Here is a 14,226-nt window from a genome sequence, read left to right on the forward strand (position 1 = left end):
CAATTGTGGTTTCCATCCTAATCTCGTGGTGGCTGGTTCCCTTTTTTTTAAAAAAAAAAGGTATGTTTTTTAGTTTCTTCCTAGTTTATTCAGAAAATCCTGTTAGGAAGTGTCTTTTGCTATCTGTGGAGATGAGAAACTAATAACAGCTTTTTTTTTTAAGCCTGTCTAAAACCCAGTAACTGTAGTATTGCACTGTTCCTGCCAAGTTTCCACAAGAAGTAGGTTATTACTAAGGAACTGTAAACGGTTGAAAAATATATTTGTAATGGAAACAGTGATGGTTTAACTGTAGTGCTTGTGGGCACTTCTAAACAGCATAGCTTTTCCATCTCCTGACTTTGGAATTCCCGAGTGCCGGTTCCTCGCTGCGGCATTGCTGTAGTAGTCATCACTGTCTCTACATAGAGTGGCTTCAGCAGCACTGTTGTTCATACTGCAAATATGCTGCTCGGGGTGGTTCAACAGAGTGTTGTTTCCAGCCTGATACACAAAACAAACAAAAACCCAAATCCGTGGCTTCCTTTTCTGATTTTGGTGGCAGACAGTTCTCAGCGGCGTCCAAGTTACACCTTGGGTAGAACACAGTTAAAGAAAAAACATACAGTTTTCACTAGAGGAGCAATAAAACCATCTTGATTTAAGGAAGTAGATATAAATAGAGAAAATTTGAAATCTGTCCAACTTTATAAACCGCTTGAATATTTTCAGGTCCCACATCTACAGTATTTCCTGTCATTTTCTTGCATTAGTCATTTTTCCATGTTTCCTTTCTCTCCTTGGTTGTGGGAAAAAGGAGGGAACAACAAAGCTGTCAGAGAATGTGAATGAAGGGAGGTGATCTGCTTTCTGTAGTCTGTTCCTGTATAGAAATGAGTTTTAGATATGAGTATTGCATTCGAATCTTGGTGCTAATCCCCATCCGCAGGCATTCCATAGGGATCGATGCTCACTTAGAGCTGCTGAACACCATCATCTGCCCAAGCTCAAGTGAGCAATCATTTTCCCAACTTTTTAGTTGCCAACTTTGCAGCAGCTTTGATTCTTTCCAGTGCCTAAAAGGGGCTACAGCGGAGCTGGAGAGGTACTTTTTACAAGGGCATGTAGTGATAGGACAATGGGGAATGACTTTAAACTGAAAGAGGGCAGGTTTGGGTTAGATATATACCATGTGAGGCCAGGTTAGATGGGGCCGGAGCAACCTGGTCTACTGGAAGATGTTCCTGTGCATGGCAGGAGAGTTGGAACTGGATGATTTTTAAAGTCCCTTCCAACCCAAACTATTTTGTGATGCTATGAAAATTACATTACTTGAAAGTCTTTGTTACCTGTATGAAATAAATGCCTTCTGAATGCCTTTGGTTTGCAGTATGAGGAATTGGTGTTGCCTGATATGTCTTGTTTCCACTGTTTGTAAATTTTTGGGGGGGCGGGGAATACACATAGCAGTTTACTTCTGTATGTGTCCACAATATGCATCTAAGATTCTTATGTGTCTGTTTCAGAACTACTATGGAACCCCAGCAGCCTTGTAGGCTTGGAAGGCTTAAGTCCAGGTTTGGAAAGGCCTTTTCTGTTCCAGATGATTTGCTGGTTTAAGCGCTTAATTAGGATGGCTCTTGAACAAGTTGGATTGACCATGGAATCAGTAAGTGTTTCAAAATTCCTTTATGTTTTCAGAAAAACATGTACACAAAGCACTTCATGTATATTAGTTTGTGCTTATCTATTGCAGCAGGACCCTTAAAGCATACTCAGTACTTAAATAATTCTGCATTGCAGAAAAAGTATGATGTTTACTACTTGGACACTGAAGTACTGAGTAATATATGTGCTGAAAGTACTGTGCAGTTCCTTCTAGCTCTAGTAACAAACCCTTTAGTTCGTAGACACTGATTTTCATGCTGGACTTCCATGTGGGTTCTGAAGCTGAGGGAGAATTTTCAATTTATTTTAGCAGTGATTATTATTTGCTCTTACCTTGGAGATGTGAAAAGTCCCGTGAAACTGAGATTATTAGAATTGTGCTGTTTACCTCTTTTGAAAGTGTTGCAGAGAGCAACAGAGCTGTGTTCTTTACTAGGTAAACAGAGGAATGTGCTTGCATAGCTCTCCTCTTGGGGGAAAGTGTATATAGTTTATTTTGAATGCTTAGCAGAGAGAGCTGCTACACATCAAGTGTTTTGTCACTGGGACCTTTAGGAAGCTATTTTGACTACAAGTATTGTACTTCATTGTCCTAGTGCAGTAATGCCTGTAAGTTGTGGAAATATTTTAATGTTTTAACAGCAGGGAAATCCTTAACAGCTATGTGCAATGTGTTAGCCTGTGTTATTGTGGTTGAACTTTTTATCAGTCTTGGGAATCTATGGAGAGCAAAATGTTTATACATTGTAAATTAAAATGGCCAGCAAGAATCTGTATTTTAGGATTTTGTTTGAACTTTGAAAATTCAAAGCGTAAGAATATGTTGCATTACCAGAGGTGTTTGCTGTGGTCATTGTCAGCAATGACCACAGTTCAGCAATTCCAGCCTAAATAGGGGGAGGAACAAGTTTTTAATATATTTCCCCTCATTCTCTGCTTGTATCAAGCTTGTGATAATGCAGTTACATTTCCAAATGTCAGCTGTTCTGAACAACAGCAAAACACTGATGCAATAAGAGTGTATGACTAAGTAATGTTTTGCAGACTTGCTCTGCCAGTGCTTCAAGTCAACAAGAAGCTGTGTGAACTTGGTTAGAGCAGTGCTGAGACTTACTAGCTCAGTTGAGCAGTGTGCTGAGTTTATTTGCACACCTTGTGGCACAGCTTGCATGCAGTTCTCTGAAAAATATTGTCCTGGTGTATCTTGAATTGCCAAAATTGAGCCATTAAAAGTTCTGGTGCACCAAGCCATGGTTGTTGAACAGCCCCATGGGCATTTGGGCACCAAACATTTTTGAGTATGTGGGTGCTAGTTAACATCTTGTCTGTGGTCTGAGCAATCTTTAAACAAGTTCTGTCACTTGTTTAAAATGCACTGCACTTATGATGGTAATACAGCATGTAGTCTGGGCTCTCTTGCTGTTGTGGAAGTACTTCTGCAATTAATTAAGCCTTCCTTTGACTGGTATTATTTTTCCAGTGCCACATTGCTTTAAGTCTATCGCCAACAGTTCTGCTTCAAACATCAGTGTCAGCTGTGAATAGTGAGCCTGTATTGCTGTGGTGCTGTTTGTCAGTGATTTGTTCATGAAGGCTATTTACCTGCTGTTTGCTCAGACATAGACAAACAGTAATGTGATAGTGACAAACATGAGGGCTTTGTTGAGGCAACCAACATGCAGAATCAATAGAGTACTCTGCTTGGAAAAATCTGTGTTCAATCTGTGTATTAAGCAAGAGAACATCCGTTTTGTAGAATGGAAAAATGTAGGTCTGAGTGGATTAATGGCAAACTTGCAGCTCTGATGTGAGGATCTAGCATAGCATATGTGCAGTGCATGTGTGTTTTGTCAAAATTTTCACATCCCTCTAAAGCCAGAGGAAGGAAAGATACTTGTTCAGAAATAGGCAACATGTTTGGTTGAAGTTTCTGAGGTAATCTGGGAATAAATACCATGGAACATAAACTTTGCTTTTTAATAGAACCTTCAACATCTAAGAGTTGTGATCTTTGCTTAGTATATCAGAATGTTCAGCTGTGTGTTGTGGAACTCCCACAGCTGCACTCCAGTAGTCATACAGGCAGTATTGCTGTGCCAGGCAAGGGTTGTTTCAGTATTAATAGCCTGGATTTTATCTAAGTTTTCCTTGTTGGGCAGCCTTCTAACAGGATGTTGAGTTTGCTTGAAGCTATGAGTTTTCAAAACTAAGGTCTGAGTAGTAAATTCATAGTTACAGCTGTAAGTAAACAGTGGCCAAGTTTTTTAAATTACCATACAGTGTTCTAACTGTTTGCTAACAACATACCCTGTGTTTGAGTCTTCTCATTATTCTTTTCCTTCTTTGCATTGTCATTGTTGCCTTTCCCCATGCTGAAATCTTCTCTACTCTCTGGGGCTTTTTGCTTATGTTCTGGCTCATTTTGTACTATTCTCCTAGGACTGAACTCTCATTTCATTTCATTTCATTTCATACAACTATGGTAAATAGTACAGTAATCACTAAATGCAACAAAAAAGAGCAAATTTAATCCCTATTGAAATAATGTAGAGGAAATCTAAATTGCACTAGGAGCAGTTCTGATGAAGGGAGGTGTGTTGAGGTGCCATGGGCAGTTTTCTCTAGGTGATGTTTGGGTGGTTTCTTTCTTGTAAAAATTTTATTTTCCCCTTTTTACTTTCCTTTGCTCTTTGAGTTCATAGTTACATTTTCATGTTTGTTCTAGCTGGTATTTTTTTCTGTTAAGAATGGCAGACACTATTCTTGTTTTAGAAGAGCTCTTAATTAGAAAAGGAAAAGGGTATTTTGGGAGATGTAGAATGACATAACTATGATTTTTTTTTTTATGGCATTCACTGATACAGAATTCAGTGTATATACCTTGTATTCTATTCCAGCATGAAAGGAATAACTAAATATGCTTAGCACAAGTGTGGTGTGTGAAGGGTAATGGAAAGTTATTCCAATAGGATATAAAAATCAGTTCACTAACAGCTGGCTTCTTTTTTCTTCCCATCTAGGTGCTTTGGTCAAGCAAGCCTTATGGTTCATCTCGAAGTATTGTAAGAAAAATTGGTACTAACCTCTCTCTCATCCAGTGTCCAAGAGTTCAGTTTCAGGTAGGTGTTCTCAACAGTGTAGAATGTGCATTTCACTGTTACTGATAAAGGGATTTGCTCATGACTGGAAGGCTGTAAAACCAGAACATGATAAACTGGGCGCATAAGAGAATTAGCTTCCTCCAGTGCTTGCTGCTTCCAGTTCAGATTTTTTGCAAATAGGGATCATTGAGCTTCTGTACTGCCTAAAACTGGAATCCATGTTGCTGTGACACACAGAATGAAACATAATGAATATTTTTCCGAAGGAATTTGGAACTTCTAAACCGAGGCAATACAGTATTAAGAAGTTAATTTTTGAAAAAAAATGTATTCATAAAAGAGGAAAATGTTCTAAACTTATTTCTATAAACAGCACGTATAAGATAGGCTTGAGAGGCATGTAAAATGATCAGTGTTACTTAAAAATATTTGGGAAAATAAACAACTTTATCAGAAAGTGAAAACAATTAGTAACAAGATAACATGAGTGCCCTGTTTGCTTTTGTTTTAAATACAAGGCCAGCACTGGGTGGGTGAAAGGGAAGGGTAAAGAGTGAGGGTAAAAGCTTAAGGAGGAAAAAAAACCCCTTGCTTTTTATAATGAGTCTTTTAGGAACAGATGGGAATGTGGAAGCTGTTACACATAATCTCTTCAACTGTGTGTTAGGGGTAGGGGGTGGGTATAGAATTGGAGAAATGTAGTGTTTGAACTCAGGCTGAGAGAGGAATGTTTCGTGGGCTGAGCAAGAGTGGGAGCAATGAATGGAGGGAATGATCAACTGTGCTAAGCTAAGGTAATTTCCACACAGCTAAATTTTTCACTGTTTAATTTCTTTATCCTATATGAAATAGTATTTCAACTTGAAAATGTAGTAGCAAAATCAGATAGTTCACATTACCATAGAAGTGTTGTTGGTGGGATAGTAAAAGCCATGATAACATTTTGCCTCTTTTAAATAATTACATTGATAAACTGGGAGGGGGCAGCTGTTTCCCACTACTGGTGGGTTGGTGAGACTTGAACAGCAAAGGAGGTTGGGGGATTTGTGCAGATGAGAAGGACAACAAAGTGGCATGCTGGATTTAAATTTTTGGATATGTAATTGGCAGTAGTTTTGCCAGCAATAAGGCTCCCTGTGCCTCAGATTCGAAAGGAAGTGAAGTCCTCCCTCCTGTAATGTGTCTGATTTTCTGTGTTATAAAGGCCATACAAAGGAATGTGATGCTCATTTGCAGATAGTTAGCCACATACTGCCTTTTCTTAATATGATACATAAAAGATGATGTTTCTGCTTTATGCTCTTGCAAAGAACAGTAAGATCTGTCTGGGGAATCTGTCCCTGAATATTTTTAGTGTTCAAATAAATAAATAAATATTGTATTTATTTTAACAGGATTCAGACCATAACACATATATGTATTTGTCTTTTTTTTCGTCTTAAAGTGACATTCAGTCAGCTTTGTGTGCACACCAAGTGTAAACATTCACCTTCTATTAGATGAAAGGAAAGGATCCTAAAAGCAGAAGTACAGTTGTCAGAGGTGATGTAATTAGAAATAGGAATTTCAAAATTTGAGCCTTGGAACACATTAAAATGTACATGGTTTACACAGACTTTGAACTGTTTCAATGTATAAACTGCTGAACGTGTAACAGTGTGATGCTAACACCTGTTTTTTCTATCTTTATCTCAGCATTAAGATTCTGTAGTGAAGTTCAGTACTGATCTCGATCGTTTTCATGCTGTTGCAACTGATGCTTTCCTCTACCTGTCTCTTCCTCCCTTTATTGCCACCTTTAGCTATGTTATGAAAGGACCATGCACTGAATCTTGCTGTAAGTCACTTTATTTAAAATACCAAATCGAATCATATTTGCCTCATCTGATGGTGCATGTATGCAATCAGTGTTTCTAACTCCAGACAGCAAACTTTCCATAGGTCTTCATTTTCCTTACGATACATGGATGAGAGACACTGAAAAAATATCTCTGTTACGTTTGTACTTCTCATCTAGTGTGACTCTGCTCAGCTAGTCTGAAAAAAAAGAGTAGTAGCCTAACATTTTGATGTTTGAGGTCTACTGACTGTTTTATCTGTCTTACAGATCTTGCCATAGTAAACATTTAAATTAATTGCTGAATGCTGCTCATGTATTCAGTAAGAGGTGGCAGACCTTACTTTATGTACTCTGTGTGGCATGAGCAAATGAAAATGGTTCATATAGTTCTTTTGTATGTCATATCTCTTAGGCTTGTCTGTAGTCTTCAGGAGAAAATAGAGTTCTGCTTAGCAGTGTAGCCTGGGTAGATCCAACCAAACCTACAATACTGTCTCTCAAGAGAGTATCCTTCAGCCGCATCATCCCTGTTTTAGTCCTGTGTGTCTCCTGGATGGATGCCTGATGGATACCTGTTAGCTCAGTAGAAGTCTCCAAAGGAATTGGTGTGCATGTAGCAAACATCAGAATTTACTGGGCTGACTGGAAGAATCATCGTAAGGTTGTCTTTCTTGAAGAAGTATTTGCAAGCGTTTAATACATAACTATATCAGTAAATTGAAATTAGAGCTTTTATTCTGCCCTGAAATGTATAAAAACAGTTGTTCTGTTCTCCACTCTCTGGAGCAAACAAAAAGCACAGGGATCCTGCCCCGACACACTCCTGAGTGGCGTTTCTGTAGTGTAGTGGTTATCACATTCGCCTAACATGCGCAAGGTCCCTGGTTCGAAACCAGACGGAAACACTGGCGTGAGGATCACTCTTATGGGAATTGAGCTTGAGGATTCTTTATGCATCCCTTCCAGCTTGAGATATTCCACGATTGTGTGGCATCCACCAAAACAGTACAGTGCATATTGTCTTCAGAAGTTCCTGACGGGTCTGAAACCCACAGGTGTGTGTGTGCAGAAGACATGCACAGTGAAATACACAGAAGAGCCTGCAAAGGGTGAAGTTGGGGGAGCAACTACATAGTTTCTAGAGAAAGAAAAGCAACCTGCTTGCTTGATTTAATCAGTTCCTGTCATCCAGTGGAATTTGGCTTTCTGTTTTCTGTTCTCCATTTTAGGTGCTGGCAGAGTAGTTGTCCAGGTTTTCTTCTGCTGAGATGGACTGGAGGAATAGGGTAGTCACAGAGTTGTTGACAGGCAGGTCAAGGTTTTAAGAGATAAGTGTTGACTTTTAACCTTCAAACTGAAGTAAAAATGTTGCCTTAACTTGAAATTTGAAATCCACTGCTGTGGAAAGCTTTGCTGTTTGTAGGGATAGAGAAAAGAAACATCTGTATATGGGGTAACAAGCAGATTCTGTTTGCATATAAATATGAATAAAAAAATAAGAAGAAACTTGTATCACAATATAACAGAAGGCTTGCTGCTAAATGTTGGATTAAAAGCTATTTATCTCACGATGCTGGAAACCTGGCAGTGCTTAATGTATTCCTCACTGTTGATTTATAAAATTATTTTTGATTCAAGTATGTGTAGTGCCTTTAAATAAATGTGGTTTCAATCTTTTGATGGTAATAGTTCCTCATGTGGCCATTGCTGTCAGGAAAATCTCTGTCACCTGCAAGGAGTGACTAATGTATTACAGACCTTTTAAATTGCCATTAACATTAATACAAATGTGGTGGTGGTGAAAATTTCTATTAATTTTTAAAAAGATGGAAGCCAAGGAAGCCTCAAACAGAAAAAATCCTAACATGCAATGCAGTATTCTCTAGGCTGTTTTAAAGAGAGGCAGACTGTAATGGTATTAGGCACAACTGTTAATGTGATAAACATATTACCATCTGTGCTGATGCTACCTGGAAAAAACCCTGTTGTTTCCAAATGATCTGATGGTGCCAATACACACTCCTGGGAGCTGTGATAAAGGCTCACATACAAGTTGTGAGAGTGTGAGGTGAAGATGAGTAATCTCAATTTCTAAAGCTGTTTGTAACAAATCCTGAGGAAAAAAACAACCCCAAATTCACAACTTCTCTCTTCCTGGGACTCATGTATCAAAGGCTACAATTAAAATACATTTGGATGTTCTTCAGGAAAGGTTTCACCTTGTCCAGAAGGCAGTCCCACTGCCATAGGTCTGCGACAAATTCAGATTAATGATAACATTTCATAGTTGCTGCTACACAGTAGTTTGCTCTTGCAGAGGTGAGTTGCCTTGAAAATTGACCTTAAGTGCTAACAGGCTGGATCCAAGCTGCGTTCACAGAGTGGTACATACTGCCACCAGCTTTGCTAGTGTTCCCAGTGTCTTGGCCACTGCCAGCAGCAGGCAGTGCTGAACTGCAACAGCTCATGGCAGGTTTGGCCTGTGGATTGTATGTAGTGTTAGGTTGGACTCGGTGATCTTAGAGGGCTTTTCCAACCTTTACAGTCCTATGATTCTATGTATTACAAGCAAAAAAAGGGTAATAATTGCAATTGAGATAAGTAACTCAAGGTGACAGACCAAGCAGAAGAAATTACTGCAGGTTATCTCAGTAGGTTTTACCTGCTGACATACTGAGCCCAGGCTGCTCCGGAGTCCTGTGGCTGCATACATAGGCCCTTGTCTAACTTGGGGAAACAGCCAGTATTTCAGAATAGATTTGAAACCATTTTGTTGAGTTGTGTCTATGGAGCAGGTATTGAAGGTGTAAACAGTTTTTCAAATCTCCATTCAGATCACTAAACTACAAACCTAAGAAAGGTTCCTTGTTCACTTTTGCTTCAAACAGTTGTAAAACAAATGGCCAGAACCATCCTGGAAAATGGTCAGTTTGTTTGGCATGTGGTAAATAAGATTGTTAGCCAGTAGTGTGTACTGTTATGATTGCATCCTACCTCTCACTCATAGTCTCTACAATTACTAAGTTAGTAGAAATGGCTTTCTGCCTGTTAGGTTTTTGGTTTTTTGCCCTGTGCAATGTACACACCTTTATTCTTGTACAGAAATTCTGGAAGTTGTAGGGGAAGGGAAAGGCCCTTCAAGCAGAATTTAGTTTTCAAAATAATAGTAAATCAGAGCCAAAGACTTAGGAAGTCCTGGTAGCCTTAATGTCTGTTTTGACTGCTGGTCATGAAAATAATTTCAACACATTATCTGTGTTAGCTTGCTATATTATATGAGAATTATATGAGAATGTTGCTGTTTGTCTTTAAGGTAACAATTTGCATTGGATTTTTCATGTTCAGCAGTGTCATGTGATGGTATATGTAGTTAGCCATGAACAGTGTTCAGCAGACTAGATTGAATGGTATGAAGGCAGTGCAATGATTGTGGACCAAGTCTGGGACAGAAATAAGTGTGCTAAGGCTACAGATGCTTTTGTGCACGTATGTGTTAGTGGTTACGTGTAGCCTCACTAACAGTATTGGGTAAAATAACCGTGGCTTGGGCTGGGAATGGTGATGCTAAAACCTTCAATCTTGTCTCTAAAATGTAGCTTATTTCTCAAGTCACGGAAGGAAACCGACCTGCTCAACTCAGAGAAGATGCAGTGGCCTCCTTTGCAGATGTGGGATGGGTTGCTCAAGAAGAAGGGGAAGTCTCTACAAGGCTCAGGTATGCTCCTCAAGTCTTCTCTCTGAACTGAGAGGAAGAACCTTCCTTCTCTCCTTTGAGAATCTGCTGTGCAGTGCCATTGACAGAGACCACTTGAATGGGAGAAGAGAGAGGGAAGAGCAGTAGAAAAGTAAAGTCTGGAAAAGAAGTATTGGAGGTTAGACTAATAGGATTATCAAAGAAAGAAAGACTGGTTTGAAACCACACGGGAGATTGGCTTTGTACAAGGAAGACCGTGGGGTTTATTTATTTATTTATTGCAAAGAATCGCATGTAACAGCTTCAAACAACCTTGTCCCCACAAAAATGTCTGCTGTGGTGTGACACAATTGCTAACACTGAGTATCCAATTCTCCTGAGACTGTCATTAATATGGGGCAGTGTATTGCTCAGCTCCTCGTTAGCAGCACTGGTCCTTCTGGCAACCCAGTACTTGGCACGTTGTTTTTCACCTTTCTGGTTAAGGCTTTGCAGTCTGCTAAAGACAATTAAAAACCCGTGGTTTGTGTTTCATCTTTAATCTTCATAACGAAAACTGGCAGGGAAGCATGTGTGCACCTGTGTCCAAAACAATGGGATAAGTACTGTGGTGTTGGAGCAAGGGTTCTACATAGCACTGTCACTGCATGAAAGAGGTTGGCTGAAGGGATGAAGTTCTGTATTCCATCCTACTCAAACTGCTGCTCAGACTAGCCAGAAACAAAGGTACAGCTCTGTAGTGCAGAGTAGGTTTTTCTTCTAAATAAACTAACCTTCCAGAGAAGGGCACAGATTGTTGGCTTCAGGATTCCTGGAGGATACTGTTCTTAATTTGAAAACATGAAATAGGTTAGTAATGACCTAGATGCCCTCCAACACGACTTGCCACCGTGAAGCTTTGCATAACAAACGTTCTGGCGCTGCCACATTAATTTCAGAATCTCAGAGGGGAGTCACAGACATCAACACTTGTTCGGGAAGCACTGCTTGTGAAGTCTATTTGATACAGAAGAAATTAACTATCCAATACGACTTTTGTTTGCACAGAAACATTTTGTTTAAGGATTGAACCATAGAGTTGTTCTATTTAATGGAGACAACAGGGAGAATAGCTCTTTGGTGCTTCAAAGAACGTATTACCAAAGATGTAGGACTTGCATATTTGCTGAAACGTCTGCATGAGAAGGGGGAAGGGGGACAGATGGATGTGGGATGGGACTAAAATAATCCTGTAGATATATAATGACCTTAAGGCAAACAGCTTATAATGGAGCATGGAAAGTGAATTACTTAGCAAGTATGAGTGTTTCAAAGTGCACTGTTTATTACGTCTGTGCACAGTATTAGTGGTGGAGCTGCTGTGGATTAGGTGTTTTCCAGGCATTTGAAATTCTGTTTCGACAAGATCACATAGGTGTTACTGTTAAATATTTATTCACTGTATAATTCAGTAAACACTCTTGCAGGCATAGTTTGGTTTTTTTGTGAATGCAGTTTTATAGAGGAAGCAACTAAATGACAAATCATTTTTCCTCTACCCCTAGTCAGAGCGGTAGTGACAGCTCAGGCATAATATTTTTCTACAGTGTTAGATTCCAATCAAGACATTTCCTTAAAACACTGTTAGTGCTTTGAGCAGAAAATACCCTGTGTTATTATTTAGCTACTCAGTTCCTTTAAAGAGTGGCTAGGAGACAGGCTTTAGAGCATGAAGTGACCACTGGCTCCTTCCACCTTATTCAGGGAGTGCATGGAGGTGTCTGCTGTAGGCAGTACCCTGCTCTCTATTCATGTAATTTAGATTGCACCTAAATTTTATCATCCTTGATAACTCTCAGTTCTCCTTGATCAAACTTCTGCAAGTTGTGCTGATGTTTTTTTGTCAGTGTCGTGGAAGACGCAAATCTGTATCCAATCCTGATTTGAGGTGGTCAGAGCACAGGGCTGGTTCTAGCCTTAAACTGAGCACAGCTGCAGATCTAATGTGTTGACCACTCAGAGCAGCTTAACCCCTGCAGCCAGAGCAATGGGGCACTTGGGCTGTAGTGACCTGGAGCCATTCTGTACCCGTCTTCAAAAGTCCTATCACCAGCCCCTGCCCTTACTCTCATGTTTGAATAAACAATGGAATCCTGAGACACCTGAGAAATTCAGAGTTTGAAGTTAAGGAGGATTGAGGAGTTAAGTATGTGGTCCTATTTTGCAGTTGTCATCAATCCTTAGCAATTCTGCTTATAGAATCATGAATAGTTTGGCATTGGAATGGACCTTTAAAGGTCATCTAGTCCAACCTCCCTGCAATGAGCAGCGACATCTCCAACTCAGTCGGGTTGCTCAGCTGCTTTGGTTGGTGTCTTTGTAAGTGCTTATTTGACTTACTTGAGCAGATGCTCAATGATGCCTCAGTGTTTAACATGGCTTGAGCTTTGGTGGGTAAAAGGAAGGCAACAGAGTTGTAGTCTCTTGTGAGAAGAGGAGGGAAGGTCATGGACTCTTTGAAACTGTACAAAGGTTTCTTCTCTACAGTTCTAATTACTGTGTTAAAAAACTAGATTTAAAACCCTTTCCCATCTACTGATAAGCAGCCTCTGCATCGCTTTATTGTTTCACATACTCAATATTCCCCAACACTGCTAAAATTGGGGTTCATCCCATCAGAAGTCCAATTATTCTTTGAACTAAGAAACTCTGCCTTCTTCAGTGGAATAAACTAGAAGTGACTGTTTGCAACCCTTGGGAGGAAAGTGGTAGCATTGGAGGGGAAGAAAAATTAAATTTTAATTCCACTAAAATATACAACAGGTATGACACAGAGATACAGACTGGGGTGAGGGAGGGAGTGTATTCCTTTTTTCTTCTGCTATTAAGGATTCCACAAGAAAGCTGGCCAGGGGAAGAGAAATACAGCTAGTGGTGCAAACAGAAAAGAGGTGAAGCTCTTACTCACTTTAAGCTATGTAATGTCTTGGTGATTTGTGTAAAGACAATTTTGAAGTCAGATCATCAGCTTGTATTCCTGGTTTGTGGGTGACGTTGCTTTAGCTTTTATCTATTACAAAGCCTGTGAAGTATCTTGTGATATTTTTGTTACAGGTCAGAAGTTTGGTCAAAACCAGCCCAGCCTTTTTCAGGTGAGCTGTATCATCCTGGAAATTCCCCACGCAGACAGGTGTCCGTACAGAACCCGCTGGAAGAAGAACCAGTGCCCAGGAGAGCAGTGATTGCAAACGAAGAAGCGCTGCAGAAGATCAGTGCTCTAGAAAATGAACTAGCCACTTTAAGAGCACAAATAGCCAAAATTGTAACCTTGCAAGAACAGCAGAACTTGACAACAGGTATTAAATTAGCTGTGCTCGTAGCAGGAATTAGTTAATGGATTTGCCCCGGTTATAATTAACAATGTGCTAATTCATTTTTGTGACATACTGCAATGCTGAACACATCTCCATGTTGTTCTGGTTAGTTTGGTAGACAAACATAGCACAGTCATCAAGGGATACAGAATAGGTCTTGTAGACAAGTGACCTGACAGATTTTCTGTGTTTTCCAGTATTCCAAAAGTCTTCCTGTTTCTGTGTAAGTCTGGCAGAGTTCTAACTCTGTGAATGAGGGAAGAAGTATTAAACAGCTTTCAGAGCAAAGCTCATCATAAACATGATGGCTTAAAGCAAACTAGGAGAATGTAACTTAATTACTGACGCTGAAGTCTTTCCATCCAGTAATGAAATGGGCTCTATGATATCATTAAGTATTCATACAAGATGCTAATTATGCTTTTAGAGGATGCAATATATACATCTCAAGTAACAGAAAATGCAGTTAATTGTTTACTGAAATCATCTCTGGGGTCACACACACGTTGTGCACATGGAGCCAAAAGTGGTGCACTGTTTCTGGTAATAAGCAGAATAATTCTTTCACTGAGTTTCTTTCTCCTCTTTCCC

At 39.7% G+C, this 14,226-nt stretch overlaps 1 protein-coding gene and 1 non-coding gene across 2 annotated transcripts in view; both read left to right on the forward strand.

Moving 5' to 3' along the window:
- The first annotated feature begins 1,515 nt into the window (after positions 1-1,515).
- Positions 1,516-14,226, forward strand: part of MTFR1 (mitochondrial fission regulator 1) — a 16,362-nt gene continuing 3,651 nt past the window's right edge. Inside the window, exons 1-4 of the mRNA XM_009069722.1 lie at positions 1,516-1,648; positions 4,668-4,766; positions 10,185-10,303; positions 13,376-13,617. Coding sequence (XP_009067970.1) covers positions 1,583-1,648; positions 4,668-4,766; positions 10,185-10,303; positions 13,376-13,617 — 526 coding nt within the window. The 5' untranslated portion in view covers positions 1,516-1,582. The remainder of the gene's footprint in view (positions 1,649-4,667; positions 4,767-10,184; positions 10,304-13,375; positions 13,618-14,226) is intronic.
- Positions 7,421-7,493, forward strand: TRNAV-AAC. The gene has a single exon. It is a non-coding gene; the product is annotated as a tRNA-Val (tRNA).

The sequence above is a fragment of the Acanthisitta chloris genome, unplaced genomic scaffold (genome assembly GCF_000695815.1).
Source record: "Acanthisitta chloris isolate BGI_N310 unplaced genomic scaffold, ASM69581v1 scaffold41180, whole genome shotgun sequence".
Classification (NCBI taxonomy): domain Eukaryota; kingdom Metazoa; phylum Chordata; class Aves; order Passeriformes; family Acanthisittidae; genus Acanthisitta; species Acanthisitta chloris.